Here is a 24,999-nt window from a genome sequence, read left to right as displayed (position 1 = left end):
GACGTAAAGCGAAGAAGCTAATACGGAAGTACTACTGGATAGAATAAACATTTTATCATCGACAATCGCAAATAATCGATTTTCCGGGAAGCTTCTGTTTGTCGTGGTACGCTCCTAAAAATAGCTAAGCAGTTTAAGAGCACGGGACCTCTCAGACGAGGTCGCCTCGATCGATGCTAATTACTTTCTTAATTACTAATTATGGAGAGGGTGAGAAGTACGATACCAACCTTCCTCCTTCGCGTACACATATACATATTCGCACACGCTCTTTCTTTCTCTTTCTCTTCAACACATACATTAGTGGACAAAGATGTACAGGGAAGCGAGACGTCAGACAGTCTGTCGGTTTCAAAGGATTTTCTCAATATCGGATAAAGGCCGGATTTAATTTCTGCTCTAATTTAAATTTTCATTGCCCTCGAGGTATACTCAGGCTCAGACGCTCAGAGAAAGCTTTCGAAGCTTGCGTCTCGTCCTAACCCCGCCCGTATAAACTGTCACTGATAAATATGTATGCGTCGAATCGTTTTCGCGTGGAAAAAAGATACTCCGTCCCAATCCCTGTTCGTAGACAATCGAAGAAACGTGAAACTCTTTGTAATTCGAAAGCAAGAGGGGCCTGAAAATTTTCTCCTTGATCCTATTATTCTTGACATTTCGTAGAACAAAAGCTTCTGCCTGAGGTGCGTGAAATCTCTGGAAAAAAGTTCTTGATGTCGACTATACAATAGGAAAGCCATTTACATACGTATTATGAGTAGTAAAAACCGTTTTAAACTCGCAACAATGGAGTGCAAGCTCTAATATTAGTAGAATAAAATGTATATTTTGAAAATTCAATAGAATTAATTTCGTCCATTGACAAGTTATTAAAGCTAAGATAAAATAATAAGTATTTATATAAAGTTAATTTAGTTAAGTTTAATACAAATTTAAATCGAATGCAGTAATTATACAAATTATATGCAGTTCATATTTTTCGTTGTAGAGCTAATTAAATATTCTTTATTAAATATTTTACTGTCGCCATAGCAATTCGTTTAATCGAATGCTCTGTACCAGGGATTGCCCTCTCTTATCCACCGTACGTAATCTGTCGTACATCTGCAGCGTTGCGCAAACCGTGAGACGTACGATCTATTACTACTGTATTTAAACTAATTTGCATAATTTTCTATGACTCAGAAACTCACGGCGAGAGTCATTTCAAACTTCAGCCATATATTCTGAATGAATTACTTTATGTACGTGGGGGAATAAAATCTAGAAACAGTTCAGGATTGAGTATTTATCGTGCATAAAACTCGGATTTTAATTAAACTTTCATAACAATTTAATAAATCGTATAATTTGACTGCTGCTGTAATAAATTGAAGTACTTCAGCCTAAATGAAAATCTTTAAGTAAGAAGTCTTGGAGTTTCAAATGTTTGATGAATCATTCACTTCTATATCAAAAGTTAGCGAATTGGGAAAAACTTAGTCTGTTGATTAACACACTTTGTCACACTTAATTTCACATTAATTGGTATTTAGTATAAAATTAACGCGGTTAATATTTTTATTCCAGCATTTATTTTGTTTCCGTTTAGATATATGTATAATAAATCTTTCTCTAATATTAGAACATTCAATATTTTTATTTGCAATAATACAATTAATTGCTATACTAAGATTAAAAATATTACTTTTAATTTTTCCTTCTAAATTTTGAATATAAATATTTGTCCTCATTCCGTTTGGAAAACTCCAACCATATTTTTACCATTTAATCAATAACATAAATAAGAAATCTTTATTTACGTTCAAACTTGAAGTAATTAGTATCCCAGTCATAGATACCATTTTCATAGCAAAAGAAGCAATCTTGTTGAAAATCCATGAATACGTATATCGCGTTACGTGTACGCTAGTCTCGTGGTCACGCTAATCAATTCGCGAGGCCTGGCGAGCAATCAACGGGTAATTAGGAGGCGACATCGTTCGACGATCATATATCGAAGGACACATCTGCTATTATATGCGGGACATGTCATTCGATGGTAGCGTCAGATTATCGACGTAATTGGACGAAATATTACGGTGGTGAATACGGCACGCACTCGAACCGCGAGTTGCTAACTGAGGTGTTGCCCTCTGGGGCTTGGGGACAGCCTAGCACCATCACTCGCACGTCTGACGGCCTCCAGACACCCTTGGCCCGTGAGGAAACCGTGGTCTGGTGTCAGATTCCCCAGCTCCCTGGTCGTCACTATATTCCACGGACAGCTCCGCTATCGAATAATGGTGTACACCACCTGCTACCAAACAAGTTCATTATTAAAACTTCGTTTTTAAATCAACGGTAATAGAGGAAAGGGTGGTATCGTGGCTACATATAAATAGGGTCCTTCGCAACTTTTATATTTTTATCTTTGCACTAGTTGGAGTTTAGGCATACACTATATCAGGTACATTTGTCACAATGTTGCAAAGGATAAGAATAATAACATTTTTTATGAATGATAGTGGGCACTGTGTTAACTATTGCACTCCTGTGTCGAGTTACACTCGACATCATTTTTATTCAAGGGAATTAAACACTAATTTTTATATGTATTTAGCACCTTCTTTATTAATCGAAATTTTCTTATTTTTCAATTGAAAAATTTAGACGTTCCATGAGAACTAGATTACTACATAATTTGCAATCCATTTGCAACATAATTAATAATACAATATACTTCAATTTAATGTCAATCAAGAAACTGTGTTTTAAAGTACACTTTAGATGGAACACATAAAATAATAGGGATTTATAAGAAACAAAATTGTAAAAATATTTGGAGCGCTATTGTTTAAAATAAATAAAAATCGACAAAACGAAAGGAAAATGATTATGGTTACTGTCTAATAATTGTTGGAACTCAACTTGACGCTATTTATTTTCATTTTATGAGATTCATCTTACCTAGTGAAAGACTTAAGTATGTCGATGAGTTACTAACCAGCACGAAAAATTTGAAGTGCCAAAATACCTGACTTAGAAAATGGCGGCCAGTTAGGATGGTGCACGCACCATTGGCCATGTTCGAGGAAATTCTTCCTTCGACCTTAGAATTCAGGACAACCTTGCCTATAATAAGGTAGCTCAAGACTTTTGCAGACTACTGTACACATCCACACACGGCCAGCTCCCTTAACGCCACCCTTATGCCGCCACCCAGCTCTGGAAAGTGAAAAAGAATGGCCAAGAGAGATGAAAAAGCAAATCGAATTTTGTAAAACTCTCGCACGTCTGGCGGTGTTTTTAAGGAATGGGATCAAGATACCCGATGCTTGGTGAGCGGGAGGGGGAGGGAAGATTTACTTCTTAGGACTCAACCGATCGCCTAGAAAACCGATAAAAGACGGAAAAACACGGGGAGCAAAACGGAGGGTAGAAAAGGGAACAGAGGAATTTCGAATTGGAAGAGTGAGTCAGGGGTAACGAATCGTGTGGCCGAAGAAACGAGCATTCTAGTTTAAGGAATCTAGTTTAGGTAGTTAAGTAAACATTGATAATTTGTACAATCGTTGCTTGTCATGTCAACTAATTAAAAACGACATTTTAGTCTACAATTTGGACACACTTCAGGTTGCATTAAAAAAATAATTATATGCCAGACATAAGACATGGAAATAAAAAACATCAAATTGCAAAAGAAATGTACAAAATGATAGAATATTGTTCAGAAACACGACTTGAATAATGTAATAATTTATGTATAATTCGAAGGGTCATTTTAATCATGCATATATCAATAAATTTCTATGAAAATTAAACTACATTTAGATTAGAAAGGAGATAATGTTTACTTACACAGGAAAGTGTTCGCATTTTCCATTTTCTCTGAGTATTTCTTTTCTTTAATCGCACTGGAAACCCGGTTAAATAAATTTTCGCACCTTGTCAAGCACTTTTATCGAAATGGATCACGAATTGTTAATCGAATCGAATCGAAACAATTAGCCACCACTTTACCGAAAATTTCTGTATTCCAAGATTGTTACCAATTCGGAGCCCTGCAGCGTGACAGACTCTGCTTTGAAATAGTTATACACTGCTCGTTTCCCAATAATCCCGTTAATCCGAACTGGAATCCAAGGGAATCAAGCAAATGGAACCTAACATGTTTTACTTTAGTTTCGTCAGACTGTCTGACGCGTTTCCGGCTGGCTATTTTTTTTATGCAGAACCTTTTCGGTAGTTTATATTCGTATCAAACAATGGCGAGTTCTATTTTCTCTTCGCGGCTTTCAAACTGATTTTTATTTTAGAGAACAGCGGAATAGTCATTAGCTCTCATTGCAAGCTCCCGTGGGACACCGGACACATACTAATGTAGGCGTGTATACACTGCTCTTGCATTCGTATGTATTTGTTGTCTCTACCACTCCAATTGTATGGAATGGTAAATTCGTTGTAATTCAGAGCTGGCCTTGGAGAAGACTGCGCCACGTTAATGCAATCAATCCACTACCAGCTACAATCCAATTCAAGAACCTTATAATAATTGTTTCTCATTATTCATTGTATTTTAGATATATGTATATATAATTGGTGGTTGTACCGCTGAAAGGATTTCAAAAGAAGATAATGAAACTGTGAATCTGAATATTGATTTTTTATTACTATTGCGGACACTTCATTATCCAATTTAGAAGAATAGAAGTAAGGATGAAGGTTGAGTCCTATAAACACAACTACTGTTCCCCTTTAATCAAATCTCATTTATTCTCATCAAATCAGTTCCATTATTTCCAAGATTGCACGTGTTTTCCGCGTATTTTCTGTACCTGCTCCCTCGAAATCGTAGTCTGGCATAACGAAAGTTTGTTGCAACATTTTACCTTTACTATTTCACGTGTAGTCAAACTCGTTTTTGTTTGTAACGCGATTTTTGTCAGAGGGGCGGCGTAGACGAGGTAATACGACGCAACCGGAAAACAGGACCTACGAGCGAATTCCTGTCCCGGAAGGGAAAAACAAAAGGAGAGGAAAGGTCGGGTCACGGATATCGATATAGACGGGCACGGAAAAATCGAATGTACGTTGTACTCGCTTTGCGCGCAACCCCGGCATCAAACGATGAGGGAAACTCGCGGCCAAACTGCACCGATGTCGATCCTCCTAGCGAAGAGACGAGCTTATCTTGTTGCCGTTTGAGGTTCCTTTGTACTTACTTTCGAAAGGCACAGACGAAGTCAGTGTTCCACACAAGATCAATATTGTCTGGCAAATTTCGCGTCTGAAGGTTGAACGGAATAGATTCCAACTTCTCTAGGTCCCTTTCCATCGTTTTCTCTTTATCTACGTGTATACTTCGCCTCGTATTCTGATGCCTTTGTTCGAGTTGTAACTCGTTGCGCTATGGGGAACACGAGATGTTTATTTCGCGTTTCGATCACCTAGGTGAAATTCGGAGGGTCTTATTCGAACGGACCATTCAGTTCTGGAGAATGTGAATTTGAATGTGTTTGATGTCGATCAATTCCTTCTTCGAATGATTAAAGGTTAGCCAAACAATATTTTGTGGGCATAAGAAGTCAGAATCAAGGTATACGTACGAACAAATAAGAAAGCTAAACTCTTTCAAGATTTATTGAATGACAGAACTAACAATCATTTTAGATATACAGACTACGAGAAATCTCAAACGAAGTTCGAAGCATTAAAAATTTTCTCAATAATCGATTCAAATTATACAAAAATAATAAAAAATTGATTCTACCTTAGGAAGTCCGCTAACAAGAATTGATATCATTTGAAGATGAAGTTTGATACTATACCCATGGTTTGGATAAATTGTCTCTTGCAGCAAAGTGTGGATCGAACAACCCCGTGCACCAATACAAATACACAATTCCATCTGTCCATTCGACCACGTGCGAATACATTAGCTGCAATGATCGTGGCTCGAGGATTTCGCTGGAGAATGAATGTAGCCGGGTTATCGGGCGGTAATAACGCGAAAAAAAGGGCACTTAAGGATTGGAGGGAGGGGAACGGGGATGAAATATCGACGTCCAACCCGCCGCTTATGGGGCGGAATATATCACGTACTAATTCCCAAATAGGTAGCCAACTCCCCACTTCGTCTTTCGAGTAAGCTGTCTGCTTATTTTTACGACATTAAGGAGCACACGGAAAATGTTATGCAAAGTGCGCCGCGCATCGACGTGAATGGCTGCTAATTTATTCCACGGTTCTTTTCACGTGCTGGCCCCTTATCGCGTCGCTTAACGTTTAAACCGGCTAATGCACATTGAAAGACACTGCGTTATCGTCCAGCGTAGCGTCGTGATATTATGAAAATTTTAAGACTTTTTTCGCGAGTAAGCAAATTGGAATCCAAGGCGTCTTTCGCATTCATGTAAACTAGCGCTTTTTTCAATGTAAAGTGATTTTTAACGTTCTTTTGGCCGGAATCGCTGCGCTCGTCGCGGCAAACTCGAGGTCGTTGCCGAGCTTAAATGCTCGTGAAATTGTGCGGCTTTTTTGTCGCTTTTTTGGAACCCTTTCCGGTTCCTTTGACGATTATTTCAATTATCGTGGACTGTGTTCATTAAAAAAAAAGGTACGTGTTTGTAGACAGCTTGAGGATGTCCATAGAAAATAGAGGATTATCTCGTTCTGCTTAAAACGTAGGAGATACGGATAAAAATTCAGCGGAGATAGATTTAGACAGGTTTAGTACAAAGTGGAAGAATTGGTGATAAATGTAATGTAACCGAAAATAAAATTAATTGAATTAAATTACAAGAAATTAACTGAGACTTATGATAAATATTGAGTGAAACGTTGATAGAATAATAACCGTTAAGGAATTGAAAATGTACTTGTTACTGATGAATACAGGCTGAAGATGGAACGACCAAGATGCTATTTAACTTTTTCTTTATTAAGGAAGTATATTTAATATTTTTATTTACTTTTAATTTGCTCAAAAATTTATTAAATACTACATTAAAGATATCTGTGAACAACGGATATAATAAATGTGCCCTAAACGTTATTCACATCTGATGTGTTTAACTGGAAAGTAAGGGCATCCACTAAACCGCCTTATCTCATGTGTTTTGAATAGCAGAGACTTGATTTTCTTCTTTTGAATACGAGGTCAGTCCGCCTCAGCTTATAGACGAATGAATAGCTGCAGTTTTGATTGAAAATGCAATTTCCATATTCCCATATCAGTAACTTGAACGAACAACTTGTATGAATAACTTATCCAAGTAATACTAATACTCCTTTCAATGTAGGTATTTCATTTCAGGTATTTATATATACATATTCCTGTGAATAATTAACTGTCACTGTATACCTTCATCATGCTTCGTATTGAATCTCGTATTGAATTTCTATTTCGACTTCCATTTCCAGTATTGCTTCTTTATTATACGCGCAATCCTTTAAATTGAAAGGCTTTTATGTACTATTGTACGAATGAAAAAGTTATTTCCGCGTATAGGCGGCTAAAGTATTCATCCCCCAAACAAAGGTCCAGAACATGTGGCCAATGAAATTTCGTCAATTTCAGAAAAAAGATATTCAATGACATGGAAAATTAACGGTATTCGTGACGCTCGAGTGATAATCGTCATTAATTTATCCGGAGTGGCATTCGTAGACACTAAAAGTCTATGCAGAACTTTTGTCGTATCATATCGTAACAAAAGAAGACTAAAAACTATCGTAGGCTTTAAGAATTATGCCATACTTCATTAATATCATTAATATTCATACTATGAATATAAGAATCTTAAACGAGACATAATGAAAATAAGAATCAATAATTCGTAATATAAAGGGATAAATAGATTTTATTCAGAACAAAACCTTAATGAAACTAAAATTTAAAAACTCATTATCTTTAGTGGGGAAAAATCAAATCAGAGAAATTACTTCAAAACTTTCATCATTGTAAAGAAAAATAGATAACCGATAACATACTGTGTCTGAATAATCATAACATAATAATTGTTCGCTTTTATCCTTTGTTCAAAGCAAAGGTGGCTCGTACGACTCGAAATTTCATCGAGTAGTAGTCGCATATCGTGGATCCCCATTAAGCCGAAAGTTTTAAAGGTTCTCGCTAAACCGGTAAGGGGTTAGTTCCAAGTACAGGACCTGCGGGACTACTTGATTAAAATCCTCGGAAAGTGCTACCCGCTGGTGGAATCTCGCGCCGTTAGGCATTGTTTGCGGAACAATGGATAGGTTTGGCGCGCGGCGCGCCATGGCTAACAACGATTCACACCATCTTCTTACGCCTCGGCGCGCAATACGACAGCAACTTTTCGTTCCTATCGTAACCTTCGTCTGGGGGATAGTTTCACGAATGATAAGGGTACCGTGTCGCGTCATATGCTTGTACGATTCAACAGATTGATCTGCCTGTTGCAGCCAACTGTTTGTGTCATGCGAGTAGTAGAGAGCGATATAAGGGAGACTGGGATAAAATTCAATTTTTTATGAAAAAGAAGCTGTATCTTTGAATTCAAACGATATTTTAATATAACTATCATGTACTGGTCTTTGTAAGTGACAATGCAAGCATTTAGGTAATATGTAAACAAGAATAAATAATAAGATAAATAATTCAATGAAAGAAGATTTGTCTTACAATCAACAGTGTCCATTAGTATCAATGTAAAGATTACAAATGATGCACACCGAGGCTGCCAAATGTAAAATCGAAGCATTTTATTTTGAACTGCAGGTGTACTAGCAGCGAGCGCAAGGTACATCGAACAGTATTACATGACTGGAAGAATCCTATGCCGTTACAGTATCCCATTACCTCGACATTACCGTGGAAGAATTGTAGAAGCGTGCTCGCGATACGATGTGCTCTCGAAGCTTTATCGAGAGAAACGTTCAATCGGTTTTCCATCACTCTTAAACATTCACTCGCGACTGGTTTAAGCTTCTCGGAACTTATGGCAACGCACCTCTGCTCCTTGTCGTTTCGCGATGCATAAGAATGCATAATAATTTCGCGTATAAAAAAGGCGAGCGGATTACAGTGTTTTATTATTGCATTCTTATTGGAACGCATAGTAGCAATCATCTGGTTTTACGTTCCATGGAATATACCATGGTTCTCCGCGTACAACGGCAGCCATGTTGCACAGGGGGGCGAGTTTTATTATATTCTGAGGGGGCTGTATTTTTTATACCACCGTCAGTTTCTTCCCCTGCAATTGTTTCTCCGTTTCTTGAATATACATGTATCTTTATCTTTCCGGAGTATATTGACTCCTATGAAGCTCCCGCTTCATACACTCCTTTTTGTATTGATAAAATGTCGTCGTTAACAATCGTCTGAAACATTGATTATTTCGAAACGTGTTAATTAATTTAGAAACTTTTATAGTATAGCATTTTAGACACTTGGTTTTGAGTCAACTTTTGTCAACTTTTTCCACCCAAAAAAAGAAATTGATGATCCAGGAGGTTAAGATTTACGCGCGTAGACGATCGTTTCGGTTTCCTCGCATAATTTATTACAACCATTGACCAACGGCGGCACCAAAATTTGTCGAAAGTTTTACGAAAATATGGAACGCGAGAGTTTTCCAAGTTCAGGCAATTACGGAGAATGATAAATCGTTTACCGTAATTTAATTATATGTTACCGTATAGCGCGAAAGTGGAACCAGTTATTGTATGATGGAATAAATAATTACTTTCTATGACGGATATTAATGACCTACTATGCGTGGATATATTAAACTGTCAAATTTTGCATCTCGCTACTGTATGCTTTATTTTATGAAAATTGTTCACTCACCATTCAAGTATAGAATATCGACAGAGTCTGTTGATAAATTTCATAGGAATGTTGTTCTGAAACAATAATGTTCGTATGACCTGGAAGAATGTAAATGAAGAAGTTGTATGTGAATGAATATTCAAATATATTTTGCAATAGAATTTCTGTGATTCTCATTTTGTATAAACTTCATTCATATCGACATACATGATGCAATTCGTGAAACAAAGCATATATTATAAATAGAGAATGAATGCAGTCTTGGACTATCCGTACAAAATAATACGTTTATCATTGTCAAATTCATGATTAGAGTCTAACAAGAGAAATACAATAAAATGAGAATAAATTTTCTTTCTTACCAAAATTGATTAGGTAACTATGAATGAATTAGTAATTTCCATTGGTTGCTGGTCACACTTTAAAACTTCTTAGCATGTAAACTTAAACTGTTGAATAGACAGTTTTAGATATGTATATCTAATTTTTAAAGAATTCTACTTTTATGAAATAGGTTTAGAGAAATTAGCAAGAGTACTTACTAAAATTTTGGAAATATCTAATAGCTAATTCGGTGTACTCGGAATACTCATGTCACGACGTTTAATTTATGTTTCAGTGAATGTCGTGGACGGGGAGGTGTTACATATTGTGAAGATCAGTCGACTGCACATGGGTGCATACCTGTGCATCGCTTCGAACAATGTTCCACCACGAGTCAGCCAACGGATATCTCTGCGTGTTCAATGTGAGTGTATAAAACCATTGAATAACATATCGAATAACCTCCACTTTTTCGAAGTCGGTTAAGAACAAAGTTACTTGCGCTAGTAAATTCAAATTGTTGAACCATGTCATAAACGATGCTTTCCAAATATTCACTCAAAATCTGTGAGCATGTACCAGTCAGTTTTTGGCTATATCTTAGTAAATATTTTAATACAATTCGTAGGTTCATATACCTATACATTATATTAAAATATTTATCATCTATAGTCCAAAGGAACGTAGTTTATTTATTTACTGCTGATCCTCTTTAGAGGCCAATTTTATAAATAATATAATATCCAGAAATTAAAAGCTACTAATTTAAAGAAAATTATTGGACGCCCTGGTTACGAAAGAAAAGGGAAAGAGGAAGAAAGGAAAGATTGCTTTGGCCCTCTTGGTGTCCCGCACGTCCCAGAAGTGGAACATGGGATACTAATAGTGAATTTATCGAACTAAATCTTCCCCATCGAATTTCATCGTGGCAAGGGAATAGAGTGGAGAGATTCTGTGGCGGTTGAGCAAACCACAGAGGCAGCAAGATAAAGAAAAAGGGGCAGACACTCGGAGGACAGTAACGTGGTGCATTCCAGCGCAGCCTGATGAAGAGTGGTTGTTCGCTCCAGCACGATGCATTACGTCGGTTTTCAACGTTTCATTTAGCCAGCGATTTACGAGCGGCCACTTGACCCAGATATGCTCGATGTACCTAGGTCCGTTCATCCCCTCTCGAGCGTCACGTTCAGCTAGTTTTGGGGTGCGAAACGCGTTTCCGCTCTGTCTTTTCCGACACATTAGTCTCCGTTCCACCGTACCAATAGTTACAAGCGCTAACAATCGTCCGTGGGAATTCTACCCAGAGATTTTCTCAAAATTATATTTTATCCAAGTCATGAAACTATTAACAAAGAAAATGTTAAATATGATGATTTAAGTGTCAAATTACAAATACAAATTACAATACAAATTTTAAAAAGGACTCCTGCTGGATAAGTTCAAGCTTTTAATTGAACTTTATATTTTATTTCTTTTACGTAGAAAATATCTGATTTGTTTTTCTATTACGTATCATAAGAGATTTTATAAATATTAGTTTTATTTAAACTCTTCGAAACAACTTCAAGTTTAATTTTATTTTTATTTTATTTGTTCACGGGAAAAAAATGTCAGAACGCTTCAGGGTAAGTTGTATTTTACAGTTAACTAGATATTGTTTAAATTTTTCGAATGAATTAGAATTCTGATTTTAAAGAAATTATTTTTATAATATTTCACACCGTAAAAGTCACTTCCAAAAATGCTCCATTAGTCCTGCGTTTCATCGATATATGAAGATCGACAGATTCGTGCTACTTTCGCGAATTAACTGTTGATCCAAAGTTTCTGAATGTCTCAAATTAGAATTCTATTGACTGTGCAATGTATTTGGCATGCAATTCTCTCAGACCATGTTACAGACTCAAATTTTGTACGTAATAGTTCTTTGGTGTAAAAAGTATAGCATATCGTTCAAACTTTCAACAAAAGAAAATGTAGTAAAAGTGACAATACCACCGAATTGATATTAAGCGAATTCCAAGATGATGAAGTTAGAACTTTCTAACTGATTCATACCATGGTTATTGAAATATTAATTAATAGTCAGCAAAGTTAGATCAGTTGAGAACTTACTCAGAAATTAAAATTGAAAGTTGAGCAAAATGTACAGTTAACATAAGCGCTTCGCGGTAAGTTTCGTTGGGCAACGACGAACTATAATCCGCAGTTCTTTTGTCCAACTCGTTAATGTAATTTCAAGAATAAATTTATTTTACCAGTAAAAGCTTTCCCGCTACCGTTCGATAGCTTCAGTGTTTATCTCGACTGCTTTAAATTAAAAGCAGAGAAATGAAAGTCTTGCAAATTCAAATGAAGAAAGACACTTTTTTATTTCCTTTGAGGTAACACTAACAACTTTTATAGAATATTTTAGATCCCATTGGCTACAAAATTATTTCTAATCAGGGTTAAATCCAAATTCAGTATGCAATGAAAAAATATACATTTAAAGCTATTATATTCCTTTGAATTGGATTTATACTCTTTATTTAGGGCAATATTGATTCCTCGTAATTCCAAAATATTGATATCAAAATGTGGTGAATTTTATTCGTGCCTGAGTTGGTCAAGTGGATATTAAAATTTCGGTCGACGATACAATTAAATTGATCGGCTAATGGGCGCGCAATCTATCCGATAACTCAACAAAAACCCGACTTGAGTAGAGAGGAGAGGAGAGGAAGAATATAGAGTGAACGAGGGACTGCTATCCACCGTGATATCGTCTCAAGCGTATACAGCGGTAGTAAATCGTGATTTACGTTAGTTCGTAAAAGATGGAACTATGACATGATATTGCGGCTCTGAAATATCTATATTGATCGTAAGAAGCCCCCGCTGTACGCCCGTCGCTGCGCGTATAATAACTGAAAACTTTGAGAGGGATGTTTTCGCTCTAAGGGAGTCCTGCATTCCCTAAGTCGCGTCGCTGAATTTTCAAGTGTATGGAAACTTCATAGAGTTCGCGGAAAAATGGAGAAAATTAAAGGGTATAAAAGCGTGTCTATGAAACGCCTTCAGTTTTAGCGTATAAAAGGTTAAGAGTTTGAATAAAAGAAAGACCTGCCACCCCAGAAATTTTCGCGGGGTTGGGGATCGTTGAAAGTACTTGGCTGCTTTGTAATTGGGACCTGTGCAAGAGAAGTTTAAATCGAAGAGTGAGGGCTAATTTTATTTAATCATGTATTTTTAGAAATGAAACGACAATTATTAAAATCCAGTTTAATTATATTTTCAATAATGCCATTGATCAGGATTAATTAAACTTTAATTTGATTGAATAGATTGAAAAATATCTGAACATTGTTTGATGATTTTTATTAGAAACGAAAATATTGTTTGTAGCCTTAACGAAGTCTCTTTATATCGCCTTAATTTATTTCCCACCGACAGATACCCATACACACGAAAAAATCACTAAACAATAGGAGATCATTTCGGGCGTTGCGACCTCAATCGATGCTCCTTTCGTTTTATACACCTTCTACTTAAAGAAATTAATTACACGATCAGGGAGAGCGACTATGCCTCGAGGAGCGGTAAATAATACTTTCTAAAAGAAGCTGGGAACAATGCAACGGTTTCGTGAACATTCCTTGCTGAGGATAATTAATCATGATTATAATTGAAATTAACCAACGCGTGAATGGAATCTTTTATATTTGCGTAAGCGGTGTGAAGTCCGTTGTTTTCGAACTTCTATGAATGTGCTCGCTCGATAAGTGAATTTTCCTATAAAGAGACGGTCTTTGTTCTGATGTCAGACGCAACATTAAGTAAAATTAAAACGCCGACTACAAAAGTGACGGAGCACAACCAATCATTACTTCCGTCTCTGTGTGATGCCTCAATTAACTCTCTATTGTATAGTTTTTTTCCTATTTGTTATATTTATTGAAGAAAATTACTTCTTAGATATTTTTTCGCCACCAATTGGATGCAGCGAACTATTTTCCGTGGTTTATGTACAATGGCATTGATTGACTTATTACTAGTGTAAAGTAAAATAAAAGAATTTTAAGTAAAAATATTATTAAAGTTTCACGCGATGCATAATTATTTTAAACATAAATTGTGACGTGTTTCGCAATAGAAATATTACTTCAAAGGGTTGCAGCTGAGATTATTTTTAGTGGTTTCTTGCCGGATATCAATAACTATCGATGAACACATTAAATACAAATCATTTCTATAAATGGGATATTCATTGTTTTGAAAAGTTTAAAAATTATGTTAAATTTCACGAAGTTACATCGCAGTGTTCACCATTGCCCAAAGAGGTTAAACCGTAAGTAATGGTGCTCGCATGATAGATGGTTGCACAATGGAGTATTGGAATAATGGAAGTTCTGCGAATTGGGGAAAACAGTTAATCCTTATTAATCACGTCACGTTTGTCCTTCTTCTGTTACAGTTCCGCCAATGCTTTCGATACCAAATCAGTTGGAGGGAGCGTATATTGGACAAGACGTCACGTTGGAATGTCACACCGAAGCCTATCCTACTTCCATCAATTATTGGACGACCGAGCACGGGGATATGATTGTCTCTGGTAATTTTAAGCATCATAAAATTAGATTGTCTGCTTTACTCTTCATGCCGTGTAAACGTCATCCACTTGCCAAGAAAATAATTTTATTTGCCTAGGCAATTACCATTCCATTGCAGGTGACAAATACGAGGCGGTGTACTCCGACAATGGCTACAACAAGTACATGATGCTGAAGATCAGAAATGTTGGACCGAATGACTTTGGTTCTTACAAGTGCGTCGCGCAAAACTCTCTTGGCGGAACGGATGGTGACATAAAATTGGATGGTGAGCCTTTTAATTTATTTTCTAAATGTGCAGAATGTCAATATATAAAAAGCATCATAATTTAATTGTGAATAGCGAAAGTAAAAAATTTAAAAAAATATAACGATTTCTAGTAGAGAGGTATTGCAAATTTACTAGAAATTAATTCACTAAAATAAAATTTTATGCTGAATTCTGATACTTCACATAGGTACACTACGGAATATTTCTTTGCTAACACAAACAGTAATATAAATATCCGATAAAGGAAAATTGTGGTGCTTAAAATAATGTAGAAATAAAGTAGGAATATTTAAAATCTATTGAACTGTAAACCTTTTTAAAGAAAATTAACTGTATGTACATTAAGAGGTCGAAACGATAAATGTCAATGATTATTCGAATATCATGAAATTCCAATAAATCTAACATTATATTAATTGATTACACAGACCAAACAATATTTCCATACAAATTTATTATTTAATAAAATGAAAAACTGTTCACCTAGATTGTGACTATATACAAGAGAAAATGCTGTATTAATTAGAATTGCAAAATATCAGTGACAAAAGTGGTCTGTTCAAAATTATTAAATTATTTCAGCCGCTACATTTATCCAGCCATTTATAAACTATTGCAACTCTGTTACGATTGACACCTGGCGTCCATATTTACTATACACGAGAAGCAAATTACGGATTTTGGGCATCGTTTCCTACTCCCCTTTGCATAATACGAAACAGTCGCATGTTCCACGTTTCGCTTACCCCTAGGAAATGTAAATGTTACCAACGTGTCGAAACTTTTGACCAAGGTTTACCCTGTATATCGCATCGAATTGCAAATGCATCGGGAAAAATGAAAACCCCTGAAGCGGAACGGTGACATTTGGAATAATTGGAATAATCGTGGCCCGTATTTACCATCTAATGACAAAGCAATTGATTCCCGATGAACTTTTACGCAAAGGCTCTTGACAGACGACGGGTATCGATCGGTGAAGGAGCTCAAACGGCTTATCGTTTCAACGTTGTTCGTAATTGGCGATTAAATTTGCGAAGGATATATTTATCCCAGGAGAGTATACCTTTCCACCTCCTTGGATGAATAAATTGGCTGAAATTAAAAGTTTAGTAATATCGGTAGACCGAGCGCAGTGAAACGGACGTAAGCGAAAGTTCACCGTCGGATTTTTGTTTTAACTCCCCAGCGCATTTTCCGAACGCCGTTGTGGGTTCGGACAAAATTCGTTCTCTTTTACAATTTAAAAGCGATGGTATGCATGTTTTCCCATCGTTAGTATCGTTATTACAAATGAAATTTAATTGAAAAGCAATCTTTTGTCGCGAATCCTCTCAATACGGTATTCTTTGTGTGTATGTTTGCAATGCTTCTAAAGTGATTGCACCGTTAAATTTCTTTTATTATAAATGCCCAAGGAATGCAACACACTCTTTATAAGAAATAATATTTTACAGAAAGTAATATTTCGTACGTACACAGATATTTCATGCACATTTATGTCTATATAAGTTTATATTGTTCTATGGGTTTCATGTGTAATATGGAAAATACAATAGGCATTGTATGCAAAACGATTTAGAATTAACATGACCGGATTATATTCTTTGTTCGCTGTAACATTTGTAATATGCACATTGAAATTACGATTTGCGATTTAACATAAATGAATTTTCGAATAATTTGAAAGAAACTAAAAATATTATTATTAACTAACGAACTAACGATTATTATTAACTAACAATCAGTTGCATATAATGTATTTATGAGAATGAATACCTTAATTTTAACAATATCTTTAAGTCATTGATTATAATTCTTTCTTTGTAAATGACATCCATACATTAATTTTATAAATCATATGCATCATACTTTGAATTTTACTTCACTGACTGGAAACTTGATCTTCGTTTTCTGTATAAAAGTTTCATTACTGAATTCTGCCGTACTCCCTCTCATTTAAAGGACAACACAGTAGATTGTTCGGTAGCTCCACTAATTGGGAAACGTGACTGCTTCGAATAATGTGAATAGAACCTTCACATTTCGGACTTTCTTCATTATAATATACTCCGGGTAATATAACGCAAATGTCAATATAGGGAATGCATAAACAATGTATAGACACGATTATTTTATAAACCTTCAATGTTGTAAACAATAATTTTGTTCAACATTTTTCACGTTATAGTCTGTTACAAGATCACCCATTTACATTTAACAAATCGTAAAATTTTCTAGAACAACATAGAATAATCACGTTACTCAACCAAACTTAATTTAAAGTTTTAAAAAAATGTCATAGTTTATTTATTAATAAGGTAATGGTAAAATTAGTAAATTAAATAGGTGTACCATATTTATATTTTCTTCTCTACCAAGTAATTCGTGAATATGAAAGTATCAGAAAAAGAATTCTTTTCTTACAAGATAAACTAAAATTTACTCGATAAGAGATGATCTTATGTACTTCTATGACCTAGAAATGGCAAGCATACTTCGGCTCTGATAATGGAATTACACTGCCTTCCGCAGAGAATTCGTATTACACAGAAGGCACGTAGATCAAAGCAAACATTACACGAAATCATTAAATATTGTTATTACTATGCTCATTTCTGTTGAACATTTCCTCAGAAAATTCTACCCTTCTAATTATCCCTTTTCGAACAAAAGAACGTCCAGACAAAGAGTAAGCTGTATCATAAAATAATTGGATTGAGTTGACATGGCAAAAGATAACAGGATTAGATTTAATGAAATTGTTGAACCACTAATAAAGCTCATTTCTAAGTTTCCCTCAGTCAACGTCACATTCTGTCTATTTTCAGAGATTCCAGCCCCGTCGACGACGTCCACCACGCCACCGCCCTACCACGTGACCTCATCGATGAAGAAAAACGGTAACCGACTTTCATTTCGTCGGGTGTTCCTCCCGTTTCCGCAACGATTGACCTTGACTCGCAAATCTCTGAGCGTCAAGCTTACCGATATACACGACGATATCAATTAACGGGCCAGAACGAAGATACCGTCGATATTCGGCCGCGAACAAACGCGGAATTAGGTGGAATACCCGCCATTAATTTGCAAGCAAAGGAGCGCGCCGCCCCCGTACAATCGCGGTGCACTTCGTTCTCTGCTCGTCCTTCTTTTTTTTTCTCCACCGTAGCAAAGGACATCCATTCCCGCACTTCCCTCCATTCCTAGCCCCGCGCCGTGACGCCCAGTGAAGCACAACCATGTAAAACCGCCTTTGTGTAATGTATTTTAGGTAGAAACGGTAACAAGAAATTACGACAACGACCTATCGACTACGAGGTCGAGGAATGGCGAGATTCAGGTCAGTAAATATCTATTTTAACGCGCTCCCCGTACTTCAGCCATTTCCCACGACGATACACCCGCGCCTGGGCTGCCGCTTATACCCCAGGGCTCGTTCGAGTAATTAGCATAATTAAAACCTCGTCAACGGTGCAGATTCGGGCCGGTAAAGATTCCCTCCGACGTTGAATCCGGTGGATTGTCGATGCTCGGTGATCCCCTTTATCCGTGAACGAGTTGCTTCGCGTTACTTGGTTCCCCTTTAACTGGCCGGAATGGATTTCAAAATTACGCCCACGAGGACAGCGATTTCGACGATAGTTATACCTGCGTTCGCGTTTTACGACTTGGTTCACGGATCGGCTGCTGATCGATTCCACGGCATCGCTCGTGCGAACGTGCTGGCTGGAATTAAAGGGGAAGTCAACCGTTATTGTTCTCTTGTTTTACTTTTTAGTTTGAATGTATTGTGGTGAAATTTTATGAGAAGTTTAAGGGACATGTAAAGGGAGACATTATTGTTTGAAAGATGGAACGATCATTTGTCTGGTATTGATCTTCATTTGTTCAAAATTAAATTTGTTTTTGACTCTGATTTGATAATTTAGCGACATTTGCAGTTTTCTGATCAGATGTTGATTCTTAGGTTACTTTAACACTGAATAATTTAAATAATTTATCTATCTAATAAATATGATAACTTATTACACTAAAATGTTTGATTCTCAATTTCGATCATTTAATAACCAATCTCAATTTGGAATTTTCGTTGACATATTTTACGACCCACTATGAATACTTCTGGCTCGATTCAGCAATCTCCCTCTATTTCAGTAGATCCACGAACTGAAAAGAAACGTTCAGCATTATTTCCACCGTTTCACAGACACTAATCTCGTTCGATCCAGAACGATTCAGTTTCCGCGATGCGATTTTATTTGATGCTAACAGCCATGCGGAAACATAATGCATGTTTCACGTTTCAAAAAAGGAAATGAAAAACATACTTTTGTGTGAACATTTCATATCAGATTGAAAGCATTGTTGTAAACTGAATGTGAGAAAATCATTTCACGTGTCAGGTATTCTATTCTGCGTAGATTTTAATCCGCTTTGATCTCTTTCAATACGCAATACACTTCTCTTTTTAATAGGTCTATAAAACCTTAATTAAAACTCACACGAACTAACTGAATATTCATTCAACAATACAGTGCATTGAGTCAGTACTGAATGGGTTTGAATCCATATTTCTAAAAGTTAAATTAGAAGTACGAATTACGATATTTCCAATTAAATTGAAGATTCTTTCATTTATATGTTCAGATTTATAAAAAGAGTATGACGAATTCTCTTCTCTGTAGAGAATGCAATAAGATACATTTTTTTCTTGAATACACAAATCAAATTGATCTCCTTCGAACAAATATTAATTATTCACAAATGGAGCCCCAAAAATGTTTAAATTATCGTGTGGTACTAATGCTTATTGTTTCGACTTTGATTGTAAATTCTTCCTTTAAGTCAGTAAGCGATAAATTAATACAGTGTCAGAGTGTGAGAGTGAAGTTAAATTTTGCAGTATACACATTAATATTTAATAAGCGTTCCGAAGCAGTACTGCGCCGGGAAAATGTTTCACTTAACTTTAATGATCGTTCAACGAATTCCCTCTTATTAATTTGAAATCTGCAACGTGAAATGCGTTCTATTTAAAGAAGGGCTTCTCGGACGAAGCGACTAAATTCCCCGCAGTTTTATTTCTTTACGGTTGCCCGTCTGATTTCAGCCCCCGTCCTGTTTAAAGTATCGCGTGGCTTATGAATATTGAACGTCGTAATATCTTATGAATACGCATGAGATGAACAATCCAATCGGTGTAACTACCGTTAAATTTCGAATATCCATTAAAAGTCTGAATATTCCGGAAGAAGGAAACGCGTCGATGGAAAATTACGCGTGAATGGCATGATTTCGAAAAAGGGGAACATTGTTTCTTCTTGTTGTGGTGCAAATTAGTCTGGAGGTACTCCGCAACGCTGAAATTTATCGCATGGTCTTGCAGTACTATACACGTTCGAAGTCATTTGGCAACCGGATGTAGCGAGCAACACGGGTCAATTTTACCCAAAGTGAATCGTTACCAATTCTACCCTGCGTTCCAGACTCAGACAATGGATTTAAGGGTGGTTTTACGCCTGGACGCTCCCGAACGTGGCGCACCTTCTGGAATTTATAAAATAAAACCACTTAATCGATTACTTTAAATTTGTTTCATATATACAATTTTTACTAGGAATTTTGTAGCGCGACGTTTTAGCATTTAATTTTTAATTTTTCAAATGATCGAAATTGATATTTTTAGTAGATATCATAGGTTAATTTAATCCAGAAAAATTAAGAGTTGATAAAAAGGTATTATTCGGACAGCGATATTTTATTATTAATTAAGTAGATATTAAAATAAAAATGAATATAAAAATTAATTTATTAATGACAATAGACGAAATGACGAGCATCTCCAATCAATACAAAGTATATTAATTCAACTTCTCGATCATCTAATATTAAACTTTTAAGGTATACCTTTTGTATAGTAAAATTACTTTTGTATTGATTGTTGATGCTGGTCAGTTCCAAATAAGAATATTTGTTTTCGAAGAAATCGAATCAGAATATTCGTAGGTCACGTATACCACTTGGCTGACATGTCTGACCATTGCTCGCTATTTCCACTTGCTGCAGTTTTCTACATATTGTTGGTACGAGAAGAATATTTTATCTACAGATTACCTTATATGTATACGTCATGTAAGCATATATTACTCCCAGATTCGTGATAGATAAGAGAAAATAAAGTTAAAGTAAGGCTGACCATTGCTTGTTTTTTCTACTTGTTCTGATGCTCCTCATATATTAATGGTATAAAAACAAAAATATTTTATCAGTATATTAAATTACACACTCAATTTGAACAATAAAGATACACCATGTCAATAATTCACTCAGTGCATCGTGCACACACGTATTGCCTCCAGATACACGAAACATCAAATAAAGTTGAAATGAACTCGAACGAACTAAAACTGGCAAATTAAATGCAACTTGGCGCATTAATCGTCCTGGGAAATAAAGCTACGTAGGCAAAATTCAATGAATCAACGTCGATTCGTTTCGTACGAATCCTTTTCGTTCTAATTGTACCGGGAGTTTCGCGATAGTCTGTGTATTATGAGAGTCTCTGATAAAACGTCACGCCGAAGGCTCTTTCGTTTCGCATGCCAATAAATTGGCAGCAACTGGCACGACCGTCAGAGTTTCCTGAACTCAGTTTCAATGACTTTGCTCAAAGATTCCCGGGAGCGACGAAGCAGTTCCCCTTTCTCGAAGTTTACTTTCAATTAATGAAAAACGAGTTTCGTTGACCTGCGGCCGTCGGCTGCCTTCGGTGGTGAAACGCAAGAACGTGGCACGAGGGAGATGAGCGGAATTCTTGCCGTTTCTTTTCTCTACCTTTCTCCCTCTCGTTTCATCTTCATTCGCCGGCTCCTTCCTTCTCCTTTCGTTTGTTAAATCGATCGACTTCCACGTCGAACGCGTATAATAAACCGAACCTCGCAACTGAGAGATGAATTGATTCTTATAGCGGCAATGTTTACGTACCCGAGGCCTGTGTTCCTTCAGAATTTGATCGAAATCATAAGCAATTTTCAACGAAATAATCTTCGAAAAGTTGGTACAAAAGGTTAAAGAAAACGAGGATATAAGTGGAGTCATTTTCTTCGAATATATTGGTAGTTCTGGTACAAAAGTTGGTACAAAAGGTTAAAGAAAACGAGGATATAAGTGGAGTCATTTTCTTCGAATATATTGGTAGTTCTGGTGGGTTTTATACATCAATTTTATTTGGCAATGGAGGGACAATTTTTCTACATAATTACGAAATTAATATCTGTTTAAGATTAGGATTTATAGGAAATATGTTCGTGCTTTGATAAACAATATATTGAATTCTTTTATAACAGAATGAAGATGGTGCATAGTAATTTGTTTATTATCTGGTCAATTCGTATCTCCTATCACTTTAAATATGCGAGACATTGATATTCTGGTTAATGGATTTAACAAATAAAAATGGATAGCAACCTCCAAAGAATATTAACAAAATTATATAATTTGGTCAACAGGTGAACAAAATGTAATAGATTAATTTAAAACAATTATTGTATATTCCTATTATCGGTTAGCAATTATATTTTATCGCAATGCAAATAAATGTGTTTTCGTTAATCCAGTAATAACGATGACGAAGCTTGTATTTAAATAGCTTCATTAAATAATTGAACGTTATTCAAATTAACGACATGCAGGGAAGCTGTTACTCCGGCAGGTAATGGACCTCGAAAATCCACCCTTTAATTATTAATGCACCCTAGAATTCCTCCCTCCGAGTTCTCTCAATTTGTTCAACTTGCAGGAATAATCGAGTGCCTTGTGTTTCTTTAATCTTTCGGTGGGAGAAGTTTGCATATACACAAGGTAGAGTTTTTGCCTAAAACTTGCGAACTGGAAGGAATTATTATAAATTGAATTTTCAATTAATTACCAAATTTAGTCGGGTTATACATATACTCTCGCATTATACAAACTTTGTGCAAACTTGTACAACATTTCCCCACATAATGCATAACGAATTTATAGAAACATTGAATGTGAATAATCGAAGAATAACGAAGCATTCAATAACATAATTGAGCGTATTTTGTTTTATCGTGCACAACACACGCGTTGGTTCATTAAAAACTTCTACGATTACTAATCAATGTGTTTCTATATGAATGCACACATTTATTTACATTAGTAATCATTTTTATTACAATTATCAATGAACAAAATTAATTGTAGTTTTTTTTTAACTTTATTACTTTTGCTCATACTTCCTCAATAAATACAGCGAAATGTTGATTCTACTTAATACAAATCAATTGCTCATTCACTGTAATCCAAATATTTTATTATATAAATAGAACTCCTCTGCTGCATTCTTCATAGAATTATTTAACAATTATATTGAGATATCACGAAAAAATTAGAGTATACCCATTTCAGATCTTTAACTTCACATAGTAACTTTTATTTCAACGAAACACTACTTTTTATAAATATCCACTGGAAAAGAGGCTGTTATTTAATGAGCTCACATTTCCTTTATCACCGAGTAGGTTTTATAGGACCGTAAAGTCTGTTTCCATTAATTGAGCATCGCCTCGTGGCCACGACTGCTCGATTTTAGCCAGCGACCGCGACGTGTGGAAAAAGATGAGGGAAACTGCACGATAGGGAACCGGTAAAGACGTTGTTAAAGTGTTGGAAAACGGTTCGTCTGTCGTCGTTCATGCAGAAAGTCACGTACCGTGGATTTTGCTCGTAGGTGGGAATAACTTTTTCCGAATGGACGTGCGATTTCGACGTCCCTTTCTGGCGAGCGAGCCAAAGCGCACGAAGAACTACTCCAGGGGAACGACGTGCATTCACGACGACTATTCCTCGATCGGTTGTGAAATAAGAAAAGTTTGTCGTTTTTACGGCCCCTTACTTCATTTAACTTCGTTTGCTTCACTTTCTAATACGAACTAGATAGCATTTTGCTCAAAACATTTGCTCAATGACGGTCATTACTATAACTCTGTCAAGTTATGCGAATTCCACAAGCAAGCCTAACTGATAATAAAAATATTTTTATATATACAAAGAACTTTTGTTCTTCTGCTGCATTTTTCGTGAAATTTATTTAATTATTATATATAACAGAATATATTTAATAATTCTTAGAAATTTCTTCACAAGAAGTGTATAGTTTCACATGATCGTTTATGTATACGTTCTATCACATAACTAGTTATTCATAATTATATGTAGTCTTGTATTTAATAGTATTAATTTAATAATCCTCAGAAATATCAACGCACAAAATAATCCACTAAGAAATGCGATTAATAGGAATTTATAATTAATATTAACGTTTCGAGTATTCTCAAAAGAAGTTCGCGCAACTAATTTTCACTCGTATTGTTTCAAACTCCTAGAGATAACATGCATCCGAACTTTCTACTCCATATCATTTACTTAAGGTCTGCTCCGAGTTCAAACTTTATAAATTATAACTTTGGAATGTTAATGCATCTCTTCTTTGAAGTTAATTTTATTTCGCTCGTTCCCCTTTAAAACGAAGTTGCGTAATTACTGATAAGAGTGCCTTGACTGCATAGTTTACTTTAGAAGATTCAATACCGAGTGATTATTTGCAAATGTACTATGTGCTTCGAGGGGTGCATCATATGTTTTATATTTATCTTATTTTGTTTAGCGGCTACCCTGAAAATATGAAAATATAACAATGTTTACATTGTAACCACTTTGCAATTTACCTGCCCGAAAAAGATTCTTCATTAGATGAAACTAGTATCTATTAATAAAACTAGTATCTAATATTTGTCGTAACAATTTTATGAATAATAAAACGATACTATGAGTGTTTCGCGAACATTTGAAATCGTTTAGCATTCATTTTCGGGCCAAGTTTCGTTTTCTCTGATGGAATTGAAGATGTTTGAAGGAGATACTTGGCTTATGTACCTATCCATGTACGTACGTATCAAACCGCTCGGTTTCCATTCGCATGATAC

General features: G+C 35.8%; 1 protein-coding gene across 7 annotated transcripts in view; it reads left to right on the top strand.

The window, feature by feature from the left end:
- LOC128873343 (neurotrimin) overlaps positions 1-24,999 on the top strand; it is a 319,219-nt gene that overhangs the window by 202,872 nt on the left and 91,348 nt on the right. For 4 of the 7 annotated variants that reach the window (XM_054116866.1, XM_054116864.1, XM_054116861.1 and 1 more), the window contains exons 6-10: positions 10,422-10,550; positions 14,583-14,720; positions 14,816-14,986; positions 17,821-17,892; positions 18,264-18,332. In XM_054116866.1, coding sequence (XP_053972841.1) covers positions 10,422-10,550; positions 14,583-14,720; positions 14,816-14,986; positions 17,821-17,892; positions 18,264-18,332 — 579 coding nt within the window. Of the gene's footprint in view, positions 1-10,421; positions 10,551-14,582; positions 14,721-14,815; positions 14,987-17,820; positions 17,893-18,263; positions 18,333-18,469; positions 18,586-24,999 lie in introns of those variants that run through there. The other 3 variants (XM_054116865.1, XM_054116862.1, XM_054116863.1) reach the window with 3 other exon arrangements.

This window comes from Hylaeus volcanicus, chromosome 3, assembly GCF_026283585.1.
Source record: "Hylaeus volcanicus isolate JK05 chromosome 3, UHH_iyHylVolc1.0_haploid, whole genome shotgun sequence".
NCBI classification, from domain to species: domain Eukaryota; kingdom Metazoa; phylum Arthropoda; class Insecta; order Hymenoptera; family Colletidae; genus Hylaeus; species Hylaeus volcanicus.
Note: the sequence above shows the minus strand (reverse complement) of the source record. Positions and strands in the feature narration are given on the sequence as shown.